At 42.2% G+C, this 13,051-nt stretch overlaps 1 protein-coding gene across 6 annotated transcripts in view; it reads right to left on the reverse strand.

Annotated features, from left to right (window-relative positions):
- Nucleotides 1-483: 483 nt before the first annotated feature.
- Nucleotides 484-13,051, reverse strand: part of RIC8B (RIC8 guanine nucleotide exchange factor B) — a 100,365-nt gene continuing 87,797 nt past the window's right edge. For 2 of the 6 annotated variants that reach the window (XR_002124002.1, XR_002124000.1), the window contains 3 exons: nucleotides 9,375-9,513; nucleotides 8,546-8,722; nucleotides 2,563-2,645 (listed from right to left, as the gene is read on the reverse strand). Coding sequence is in view for 2 of the 6 variants with exons in the window: in XM_019642609.1 (XP_019498154.1) it covers nucleotides 2,534-2,645 (112 nt within the window). In the remaining 4 variants the exon portion in view is untranslated. Of the gene's footprint in view, nucleotides 2,646-8,545; nucleotides 8,723-9,374; nucleotides 9,514-13,051 lie in introns of all 6 variants that reach the window. The other 4 variants (XM_019642609.1, XM_019642607.1, XR_002124001.1 and 1 more) reach the window with 3 other exon arrangements.

The raw sequence follows: 13,051 nt of genomic DNA on the forward strand, positions 1-13,051 counted from the left end.
GAGGCTACATGAGATAACAGGGACGAAGAGCCCGCCCGCAGCAAGCGCGCCACAGATGTGAGCTCTCCTCCGTGCACAAGATGAGGTCGCTCTCAACGTGTCCCCCTGCGAAGTCTTTCTTTAAAAACAAAGCTTAGTGCCCAGGGCAGCGAAACTGAAAATGAAACAGAGCTCACAGAAAGCAGATCACAGCTATGTAAACAGGACTGTTCAAACACTAACTGGGTAAAGCTGGGAAGATGGTATTTCATTAAACACGTCTTCATTTAGGGAAGCTGACTTTCACGCCAAAGCTATTTGCTTATAGAAATTATAAAAATACTTTAAAAATGCATTTGTAGAATGACGTAACAAAAATATTTATTTTTTTAGCTGAGTCATCCTGTCACCTGTTGGCAGCTCAGCAGCAGCTCAGCTTGGGGCGCAGCATCACTGGCCCATGTGGGAATCGAACCGGCGACCCTATTGCTCAGAGCTCGCGCTCTTGAGCTAGCTCTTAACCAACTGAGCCACTCGGCCAGCCCCTTCCTTTTTTCTAAGCTTTTTTCACTTAATCTATAATTAGAAATTGCCAAGATTCATTTTATTTACTGTTAAAACATGAGTCCCTCACAACTTCTATTCCCGAGTATTTCAGATGACAATCCAAAAATGTATTCCTCCTAGTTTTATAGAATATTCTGGATTTAAAAACAAACAAACAAAAACTCAGGGTCATCCTTAGAACTAGCCTATGGGCTGTTGTACAGAGACTTTCTTGGTCACCCTGCGTGTCCTTTGGGAAACATCCTGTCCCAGATTTGCGAAGCCTCCAAGCTTTCACTTTCCCTGCCTTCCTATCCAGTTTTCGGTTGGCCTTTTGCTGATTTCATTGGGCCTGCCTTCCGTCTAGCAAATGCCTCTTTTGTTATTTTTCTGTGGGCTTGAAAGCCAGACAACTAAACATATTAGAAATGTATGCAGGTTTTAGTAAAGAGGCAAAAGGTGAGATTCTGAGGCTCTCTCCTATGAGTAAACTGCTAAAAACTTGGTGACATTTATTTTGGGGCTCAAAGGCCTTTTAAAACTCAATCCCTGATTTGTTGTTTTGCCAGAGAAGTGACTTCTGGGTAAATGACATTTTACTAACACTCCATGTACTTTATCCTTATAAAGGCTATTATGATAAGTGAGACATGGATGTAAAAGCACTTTAAGAAAGCATGAGCTGTGAAATAGTATTGTTTATCCCAGGTATCTATAAAGAAACACACACAGATGGCTAAATTGAATCAACCCCAATATTTTATTTAATTTAAAGTTTTAAAAGGCAGTGGTTAAGCACATTATCTATGTGTATATATGTATGTATACATACATACATACATACATAAAAGGAAACCAACCCCTTTTCAACTTTAGCCACTGATTTATCTAGGCCCACTGTCTATTGCATGATTCATTTTCTACTTCTTCATATGACCAATTTTAAAGTAAAAATAAACAGCCTTAATCAGTTTAACAGTAACTATTTGTGTTTCTTTTTTTTTAAATAAATAAGGTTACCATTAAACTGATCACATGGTAGAAAGGTAGAACGCACACACACGGGCACACACAGTCCCCGATTTAAAACATGTGACGTATGAATGACCTATATGTACAAAAGGGTGCTGCTGACCGCGCCCCATCCCCAGCAGAGGCCACAGAACTCCCAGCACTCGGGAGTCCCCATCCCTCTGCTGGGTTGGAGGACGTGTTCCTGGCACCCTGAGACCTCAGAATGCATGCTCCCCATGCAATAATACAGATGGGGGTTCAGTTCTAGGGTACTAGTGTTCAGGTACGTGGGGGAATAAATAGGCATTTGTAGCTGCCTCGGAACTAAACCATCATTTATAACTCTCTATAGGGAGAAATGTATTCTGAAGCTCTAGATAAGTGACATACAAACTGTTAGAATGTCATCAGTTTGCAAGTCTGGGGCTGTGTGTGTGTTCGTGTGTGCATTTCTATGTATTTATACAAAATTGAAATGAAGTGAAGAGTGGGGCTAGGTTTATGGAGCAGCTGCTTGGCTTCCATTTAGTCAAGTCCTGGTCTAACAAGTCACTTGTCTCAGCCCTTACGTAGCAGCTCATTCTGCTTCTCACGTGCCTCCGTCCGCTGGCGAGATCCAGAGGGGCAGCTATCACCGGCGAGGAAGGACACGGCTAAATCTTCTGCTAAGAGTCTCGGCCAACGGATCTGCCAGGTTCCACCGAGGCTGCTGGAGAGAATGAAGTCCTTCGGTTCCATCCTGCTGAAACGGGATTCTCTGTTTTCTGCTTCTAGCCCCTGCAACTCCGTCTATCTGCAGCCTGTATGAATGCCTCGGTATCGCAAAAACACAGGATCACCTCTTAAATATGCTGGATTCTCAATGAGTAAACCAGTGCATGTGTTTCTAGCCAAAGCAAGGGCATAAATGTTTTAGAGAAAAGACTCCCCTGGAGCTACAGAGAAAAGACACTGATAAAAGCAATACTGAGAGTGGAGCAGGTGACGCTTTCTTTCAGTCTGTGTCCGAGCTGGTCTCTTCGATGACCGAATACTGGGTGAGTGCTTCCTCCAAAGGCGTTATTGTCCCGTCAGGTTTTAGTCCCATTGGTTTAAGCAACTCCTCTCTGGAAAAAGAGATAAAAGAGAGGGGAAAAAAAGTATTCACCAGCATCACACAGACACCCTCCCCCTCGTCCAAATCCACATCCTTTTAAAAAGAAAAGTCTTTAAAAACCTAAGTATTTTCCTCAAGCGCTCTCTGTGTGTTTGTAACAGGAAAGATGAAAGGGGCATGGAAAGAAAACGAGGGAGATAAAAGACTTCATTCACACAGGCCAAACCTACTAAGCCAATTAAAAGTATGAAAAGTCAAGGTCTAAACGGGCTCAGGACAAGGAGCAGGCCTCTTCTGTTTTTAATAATTAACTTTTTTTTTTTCCCTTTTGTGGATTCGTTTTGTTTTAAGTGGGAGCTACCAAAACTCATCTGTCCCAATGGGCCAGGCATGCAGTTAAATGGCTGACTTGATAACGTGTGGGTTTCATTCAACGGAATAAGTCTGTCAGGTTTAGTTGATTTGCCTCTCCAGGCTCTAGTGATACATAAGTACTTATTGATTCATTTTAAATCAGTTGGCCTTCCCCAACTTTCTCCCTTCCTTTTCTTTCCTTCTTTTTTTTTCTCTCTCTTCCTTTCCTTTGTTCTTTTTTTTAACACCCCTTCCTTTTGTTTGTGGCAGTTTAATTATGGCATTGACAGCCATTTTAATCTCTTCAAAGCTCCCCAACTGCCTCTTTTCAGCTAATCCAATTATATCTACTCCACAAGTTACAGCCTCATCTAAAGATGATTAATTATTGATTAAGCCAATCAAAAAGCATTAGGAAAGATTTATTTAATCTTTTCATAGGCTCTCATTTATTACATGGAGATTATGGTGAATGTACCTGTTGAGTTGCTACCTCTAGTCCTCCTCCTAGCCCCAAAAGGTTGGCAGCGTACTTTCAGGGCAGCCTTGAACTGGCACATGTGCTGCCGAAAACTTATTTCTCATGGAAACAGGCATCACCCCCTGAAAACATGTCTAAACCCGAGAGCCCACATGGCAGTAGTTGGTGGGGTTTGGAAGAAGGGAAATAAGCCCTGTTCTCCTTCTGCCTCCTTGCTGTTGTGCCCTTAGGCCGCACGGGGCAGGGCTCCCTCCGGGGAAGGACCAGCCACACAGCAGCGTGAGGGTGTTACAGGCGCAATGGCGCATCCCCGGGCAGTGTCAGAACAGCTCAGTGGTCAAGGATAAGCCAACAGGAGCCGAGTTAAGCAGCCCTGGTTAGCACCAGAAGACTGCTTCTGAGAGTGTGAAAAAGCTGAGTAATGTGGATGGCTGACTGGCTAAGCTGAGGCTCCTGAATGTTAGAAAGTAGGAAACGTGTTTCCTGATCCAAGAAATGGGGTCAGAATCATAGAGCTAAAAGGTGAAGGGGCCTTAGAGATCATTTAGTCCAACCCCCTCCTTTAATAAAGGAGACTGAGTGACTTACCCAAGGTCACAGTTAGTGGCAAAGTTGGACCTGGGACATGGGACTACTCCTGAACGCAGGCCAGTGCTCTCTGCAGCGTCTGATTCGCTGCTCTAATGGCACTGGAGGAGCACACCCTGAGTTCAGCCGTTCGGTGTCTGTTCAATAACTACGTGCCAGGACCAGGAACTAGGTCATCTACTGGGCAGAAAAGGAGACTGGGCACAGCTGCTGCCCTTCAGCAGGTGAAATTCATGGATGAAAAGTAACTTAGAACAGAATGGGGTAAAATGCTATGAGAGAATCACACAAAACTGTGACAGCTCCTGAGAAGCACAGACCGAAGTGTCTGGGGCAGGTGGGGGCGGCACCAGTGGTGAAGTGTCCTAACCAGGCAAAGCAGGCAAAGGAGAACTTGTAAAGGGCTCTGTCTCGGCCCATCTACTCGTGTGATTGTGCAGGCCTTTCTGTTTTCTGTTTTTGTTTTTAAATTTGACTTTTGTAAACTTTTTTGTCTTTTTTGCGGGCCTTTCTGGACTGTGTCAGATTCTTTTCTGTCTCTGCGTTCCCATGAAGCTGTGCGGGGAGTGGGGGCGGTCCATGAAGCGGCGGCAGGGGTAAGGCTGCAAGCGCAGGTGGGGTCTGGCTGGCAAGCGTCCTAAATGCCGAAGTACGGAGCTTGGATTCCGCCCTGTTCAAGTGCCCGGCCAGGCTTGTTTTACAGGGAGTGATTGCTGGCAGCTGTGTGGCAGGCACACCGGAGTGGGGGACGCGGGTGGCAGAGAGGGGAGTCGTGAGGATGTCACGGTGACAGCGTGACAGAGCTGGATGACGCTGTGACTGGGGAAGGAAAGGCCGCATTTCTGAGGTAGATCTGTGATCCGGTGGAAGGGCAGGGGGCTGGGCGGTGAAGGCCAGTACGGAGTAGAGGGTCCCTGTGGCTTCCAGCTCAGGTGACCACGTGGCTGGTGACACCACTCACTGGAGCAAGAACACAGTGGACGGAGCCAACCTGGTGGGGAGATGCTGATGTCTCTAGGAAATGAAGAACCCGCGGTCCTCGCGTGACAACCAGGTAGAAATGCTCAGTGGAGAGCTAGAAATAATCTGTTTCCATGAAAACTCCTCTCTAGCACGGATATACACTGCAGGTATCTGTATTTTTAGAACATCGGTTCCGAGTTCTAACTGATTGTGCTGAAAGACTCTGTGATATTGGACTCTATGTACTAATAATTGATATAAGAGGAAAAGGGGGCCAATCTGCTGGCAATGAAACATTAAGGGATTAGGAAGTTCAAAGGTCTGAAGAGGCTGGTGGACCTGAGGGTCCAGTGAGGTGGGGTGGGCAAAGGACTGGGGTAGGTGGGAGCAGGATTAGCAGATGGGACTGGAGAAACTCTTCTAAGACAGTGACGAATGGCTGGGCGCGTAAAGCACGGCCCTAACCCTACTACCACCACTGCATTTCTCTGGCAAATGGACGCTGCTGGGCCTAGTGGCCAGCTGCCCAAAGCAGCTAGCTTTCCATTCCCAGGAGGTTGGTGTTCAAATCGAGTCCTAATCCAACTTCACAATGGGAATAATGAAGAACATTAAAGGGCCCCATATTTTAATTCCCACTTGTGAAGTATTCTTCCCAAGCTTTTGTCTTTTGGGTTCTTTGTACCACTCCTCCACTAGCATGGAAGCTCCTCTAAGGGCATGAATTCTTTCCTTTTCCACAGGCTCCATGTGATGCTTGGCCTTGCTGACATTTCTGGAGGAGAGGTGTCAGTGACAGCCGGTCACATACTCATGCATTCGTGCAAATGTGATGTAGTGGGACACAAAGGTCTGCGGCCAGGAAGTCTGTCTGAGTCCTGACGCTTCCACTTACCAGCTGTGTGATCTTGGGCAAGTCTCTGAGTCTCAGGTTCCCCATCTGTAAAATGGGGATAAGGATAATACTAGTTCTCCCTACTTCCTACGGATGGTGTAAGGTGTAGCAGTAATAGTACTAGTAGTGGTAGTAGTAATAGTAATAATGTAGATGTAAGAGTTTGTGGACTATAAAGGCATCCTAAATATTAGTTATTATTGAGGTATAACGGAAGGCACATACATACAGGTTTTAGACTCAGACAGCCCTAGGTTCTAATCCTGGGTCCGCCATTCACTAGCAGTAAGACCTTGAACTCTCTGAACGTCTCCCTGTCTGTAGAACTGGGATAGGAATGCCCACCTCACTGGGTTGTCATGAGAGCAAAAGGTCGTTAAACATATGAAGAGCAATGGCTGGAATGCAGGTGGAACCCACAGGTTGCATTTCCTCCCTATGTGCTCATGGAACGTTTCCCCAAGCCAATTGGGAATTACGTGGGGGGAGAAGAAGCAGAAGCAAATAGAAGACATGGTCCCTGTCCTCGAGAAGCTTTTAGTCAGTTCAGAAGGTAAAACACACACACATTTAACAATATTAAAAAGAATTACAGAACAGCAGATCAACAAGCTTGAGATGATTACAGGCAGAGCCCTGCTTTCCCTACTTGACAGCTCACCAATATGCCCTTATCATAACTGAACTTTGTTCGAAGGAGATATCTTGTCCTGTTTGGGAGCAGGAAAGAGGTTCACTTATACAACAGATATGTGACTGTTTTTTCTTATGGACCCAAGGCTTACTTCTCAAAGCCCCATGTTAACATTGCTGACCTTCTTCCTTTCTTATCACACAACGAACAACCCACAAGTAGCAAATGAAATCTCTGCTCTAGAGACTCATTCCTAAAAGGTCTGATGCATGACCTGGTCATACAGACTGTGCCATTGAATAAGCGCTGTTGTATCTAGACCAGCAAGGTGTGGACAGAGCATCGGCAGCTTTAATGAAGACCACAGAAGCGTCAGTCCACCATCGTACGGGCTATGCACATGGGGCAGGGACATGGGGAGATGGGGATGCTGATCACAGGCTTCTTGCGGGAGATGGACTCAGGGCCAGGCTGAAATGGCAGTGATGGACACAGCTTCATGGGCAGAAAGCACCTCAGGAGAAGAATTAGTCAAGCAAAGGCACAGAAGCAGGAGTCAGATGTGTGCAGGGATTGGCAAGCAGGCTGGCTGGGCTGAAGTAAAGGAAAAAGAAAGCTCAAAACAAATATGGGGAACGAAAGAGAATCTGAATGGAGACTTTGAAATCCTAGGCTGACAAGTCTGGGTTACAGTACAGAGGTAATTTTGTCTTCCGTTTCAAGGGCCCTACACTTAAGAACTTTTTAAAATTAAAAATCTCATTACAATATTGCTCTGACATATTAAACAGAAAATGTTCTATGCTTTAATTTTGCAATTTTCATGTCCCTATGTGTTTAGCACAGTGCCTTGCAGATAGCAGATCCTCAATAAGTGTTTATGGACTAAATTTAGTTGCAGTTGCTACTATCTTGCACTTTCACAGAAAGGAAAGGCATGGTGTTTTATGGGACTCCTAATAAGTAAACCATGACCAAGAGAAAAGCTAGATTTTTGGGTAGAAGTTCACTTTCATCATCAAGATCCAGAGTTAGGAAAGGTATTAGCAGTCTATAAGAAATTCTGCATAATGCTTTCCAGGGATTTCTCGTTCTCTACTAGACTGTGAGCAACTTGAGGGCAGAGTCCATGTCTTATCTGGCTGTGAATTGTGTATGTAGGATAGGACGGAGCACACAGTAGGTGCTCAATAAATGTTTATCGAAAGAATATCACACATGGATCGTGGCATAAATGGGGAACGGTAGAGAACCATTTGTCAGGAATCATTCTCGTATTACTTCAACTGTAATTATTTCCCTGATGAGTCAATGCTATCAGACATTCTGACGGTCCAGCAGATGTCAGGCTCCCTCTGTACCATACGGCCTGGCATTCCCAACCACTAACTGGTGTAGATTCAGCTTTTCATATATGGGGCATCAGCAGGTCTAGGTTCTAGTTTCAGATCTTCCACTAACCTGCTGAGTGTCCTTGGGCAAGTCATTTCCTTCTCAGGGCTTGAGTCGCCCCATCTATAAAACGAAGGGGTTGGACAAGATGATCCCCAAGACTGTCCTAAGAGTCTAAATATTAGGCTACCACATAATTTTGATCTATTTTAAAAGCTCCTAGGTTCTAAGACACTAAAACTCAATACTGCTAAGCTTGTTTTTAATATTCTAAGCCTAAGCATCAAGCACAGCATCCTACCTAATTATCACTGACATACGCCAAAACCAGAAACCCTTTCTACAAAACTATCAGCAGATGATTAGAATAACAAGAGTAAATCAAAGCAATGGCAAGGGTTACAAGGAAGGCTTTAATTTCAACCATGGCCCTCAACAAACAGGCCATGTCATGAAGTTACTGGTCCTAAATTATGAAGGTCCCATCTAAAAAGGATGGCTAGGTGTCAGATACATACACATCATGGTTAAACGAAGATACTGTATACTGAAATGTGCATCAGGATTAAGATATTCATAGAGCAACAACTCCTTCATACTTACCTTCAATGCTACACACAGGCCTTAACATAAGTTAAGACTGCCCTCGTTATCATCAAAAAGTACAGTGATGTCTACTGGATAAAGAGCCCATTCTAGGCACTCTGACAGTATCATGGCGGGCTTCTCATCTGATCAGGCATCTGGCCAGGGAAGAGATAAGCCTCCAAGAATGTTCAACTGGAACGAAACATCATTTAGAAATTTGATCTTACTAAACGATAAGGAAAGATAATCTATAAGGGCTTGGCCAGGCACGAGGACACAGATAAAGCACGTCCAAGAAAGGAAACCCTATTTTGCCCCAGTCTAACCCTTGGGACTGCTAATGGAAATGAAAAAATACTTCCTTAAAGATTTAGGGGTGGGAGATTATGGAATTTATACCGTATTTAAAATTTTCTGGTCTGTTTTTTTCCCCCCCGCAGATATATTTTAACATTTTCCTGAGCCACCATTTCCCTGTAAGTATGGTCCGCGAGGACCCCTGGGCTTACATAAGTTCTCAGAACCTTAGAGAAGGTTCCATGTTTTAGGGCTTCTGGTTCCTATGTAACTCTTTCCCCCCCAAAATGACAGTGCAGTATTGGGGCTCAGATACTAACATACCCAATCGCACATTATGGACTAGGCCAGATGTGTATGTGTATAAAACATCTTACTTGACCTGGAAGCAAGAGAATACTCTTGCCCACAGCACATGTTTTTGTGCAATACAAACAAAGCATTCAATTCAAGTGTACTTGTTGAAAAACAGGACATAATTAAGCAGTTGGTAAAATGCATTCTTGTTTCCCACTTGCAGATCTCCCAAGAGTCCCTTCGAATTTACCTATACGAGTTTCAGCTTCTCGCTTGCCACTTAGCTTGATAACGACTCAAAAATCATTCCCTTGTTTTCAAGGGCTCTTCTTTCTTGTCTGCTCTGTGTACTACAGGGCAGTATTGACACATGGAATTAATGACAGGGTCTGTAATGAAACAACAGTCATGCAAACACCGGTCTGCTCTTTTGATAAAACAGCATGTTAGAGACCTATTCACCTCCCTCTAATTGAGTACTGCATAATAGTTCCGATCCTTTTCTATAACATATTTTGTTCTATGATTAGAAAGGAAGAAAAGGCGGGGGGGACCTATGAGGCACTGCTTCCTTTAGTCACCCCTGATTAATTCTCTGTTTTTAATGAGGGTGGCTGTTATTTAGGCAGGTTCTGTGACATACTTGTTTTGTTGACTTCTGCACAATGTATAACAAAACCCAGGATGGGATAATTGGGAACCGTTTCTTTGGCACAGGGATTCCTGCTCTTAATGTAAGGTTGGCTTGGCAAAAAGAACCCTGACATTTTAAATTAGCCATTTCATATTTAATTTCTTTTCATGTTTGAAAGATAGGATGAGAAACTGGTATATAAATAAAGCCTTTTAATTAACATAGAGCTTTTCCAAAAACGCCTGCTAGAATGGAGCGGGCGATGGCCCGAGAAAGAAGCTCTGTCATCTTTGCTCTAATTCCAGGTCTGAGAGTGCAACTTACTTCAGGATCTCAGCATCACTGGAATAGTCCAGAATCCACTAAGGACAACAGGTTTCCCAATAATTTGTGATATTCTTATAAGTGTTTTTAACCCTTTTTTTCAGAGAAATAATATCATCTTTGGCCCTTGTTAATATGTTCAGATATGTACTGTGAAAGTATCCCTTGGACCTTGATCCTTCATCTTTCATTTTATCTTTCATCTAATGGCTTCCTAGTGCTGACTGGTTATACTGATTTTTCACTAAGCCACTAACCCCATAGGGAGGAGGTACCCGGTGGCTTTCCCATAGCAAATTCTAGGTCTTCAGGCTGCATCTTTCAAAAATGATTCTGAGGTCCTTCCCTCAGCCCTCACCACTGTGCTTTGGGGTTGGGTACGAATGGGAAGGTAAAATATGTAGCATAAAAAACTCATAAAAATATCATTCCCAAGACAAGTGGATATGGCCTATTGTCCACATCATGTCCTTCCACTTTGTAACAGCAATTGGGAGTTGCTTCAACAGTCCCAAAGAAAAGTCTTTTGAAATTTGGTTTCTTAATGTGATCATACTAAATAGAAGAATTTGTTAGAATACCTATAATCATTCTCTTTTCAAACTAGTTAAAAGACCTTATATTAACATAAAATCATAGTAATTTTACTGATTTCTTTTATATAAAGCTTTAAAAAATATATATAAGCTTTTTAGCACCTGACCTGATATTTGAGAAGAGTTCAACTATGGAATGAAACAGCAGGAGTACATATCCCCCAAATCTTAATTCTCTTCTCAGGTAAATATGCTTACTGTCTTTGTGCTATACCTTTGTTTAAAATTTAGAATGTCTTATTAAAAAATAATCAAACTGACAAATTTTTGTGAGCTGTTGGTAATTTTCAAAATAATATTGGGTTGTTGGAAAAGTCATGATGCATTTTTGCAATGAAAAACATAGAAAAAAATACGTCATGACTTTTCGAACAACCCAATATATGATCTGGAGCCTGAAGACTGAGAACCGACTCCTGGCTATGTCATTAATCAGACGTCTGATCTCGGATCACTTAATCATTGGTCCCATTTACTCAGTAAAATACTTCTTGTCCTATTTAATTCACAGGGCTATTTTAATGGTCAATGGAGATAACATATATGGGAGCACTTTTTAAACTTTAAAGCACCATATAAATATTAGTCTTTTATTACTGTTCTCATTTCTGTTAGAAGATCACATGCAAAGCTTCTAAAAATGTGCTACCTACCTCACATTAAACAGCATAGTTAAAATCTAGAGAAAGTGTTTAGGGACAGTGCTAGAAGAATAAAATTCAGTTTTATACTGAAGTGAGGGTGTTCTTTATTATTTCTTGGTAACTTCTCTACAGAACTTTTCTACCCTCTTATCCAAATTAGCAAAACAAATATTAATAAGAGGTCAGCATGCCAACTGACACTGTTAAGTAAAGCAGTAGAAACAGAAGTTCTTACATGCTCTTCCCAAGTAGCAAGATTTAAAAGTTCAAGGAGGAGGGTAGCTAAGAGCAAATAGCCAGTGGAGATTATTTTTATCTGATGTTGCTCTAATAGACAAAAGCCATTTCAGTTAGTGCCTAAACCAAGAGCTCAGAGTAGCCATTCCTACAGAGTTAAAGGACCATGACTACCAATAGGCAGCATGACATCCTACGGAAGAGTTATCTAGCCAGGTGAAGGGCCCTCTATACCCAAAGATATCGTACAATAGGAAGTTTCTCAAATTCATCCTCCCTTGCCACTTTAAAGGTATATGAGTTTAACTGGACCCAGTTCTCTTAATTGAGCTTTAAGCAACCTTAGTGTATTTTAATAATATGAACAGCGCTGGCTCAAAGAAATATAATGTAAGCTACAAATATAGGCCATATATATAATCTTAAATGTTATGGTAGCCACCTTGAAAAAGTAAGAAAAGATCGGTAAATGACTTTTAATATATTTTGTTTAACCCAATATATCAAAAATATTATTTCAACGTAAAATCCATATTAAGCAATTGAGGTATTTTACATTCCCTTTAAGTACAGAGTCTTTGAAAGTCTGAGTACTTGACACTTGCAGGACATCCGGATTCAGATTAACTACATTTCAAGTGCCCAACAGTCCTATATGACTGGTGGTTACCGTGAGGGGCAGTGGAGATCTGAAGGACTTTCTGATATACACAGTTCAGTTCTCTATGTTTTCGTGCCTACAACAGCTCTCACAGTGCTTTAAAAATCAGACCACATTTCTGCAATGTACCCAAGAAGTGTTTCCTTGACTCATCTAAAAGGTGGGTGTAATCAGTTATTTCTGTAAGCAGAATAAAGGAACTTCTTTGTAAGGAAAAAATTATGTTTTTATTACTTTTCAGCCATAAAGCACCTGTCCCAGCTTTAGTTAAGTTTAAAAAGAATCTTTGAATTAAAAGAAACTATTCCTAGATTTTGGTACCTGCATTTATTAAGAAAGCCATATCCCAAATACTACACAATGGCTGGCAATAAATAAATACAAATTATTGGATAAAGAGTAGGTAAGAAAAGGAAGAAATGGAAAAACATTTATTTACATAAATGTAAATTTCAGATAGTAAAATATATAAGCAAAAAGGCAATGTGCCTTGTTAAACAGTGATGGGGTAAGGGTGGGGATTTAAGATTAATCAGTCCTGGTTCCAATTAAGGAAATAAAGGGGATTAGAAAAGTCAAAACAAACCTGAAATATTATTTGCCTTGGTTAGTTTAAGCTTAAGCCAATCAATCTTCTCTCCCCTTTTCTGGAGGGGGCGGTATCATTACATACGAGTTGTGTGCTGTAGCTAAGGTGAATGCAATTGTATTAGCCACACTGGACTTGCTTAACCACACACAATCCCCCTTCTAATCTCCGCTTCAATTGCAGGGGCTTATTATGTCTTTCCAATTCAGAGAAGGACAGGAGAGGCGGAAAGGCAGGCACAT

The sequence above is a fragment of the Hipposideros armiger genome, unplaced genomic scaffold (genome assembly GCF_001890085.2).
Source record: "Hipposideros armiger isolate ML-2016 unplaced genomic scaffold, ASM189008v1 scaffold_71, whole genome shotgun sequence".
Classification (NCBI taxonomy): Eukaryota; Metazoa; Chordata; class Mammalia; order Chiroptera; family Hipposideridae; genus Hipposideros; species Hipposideros armiger.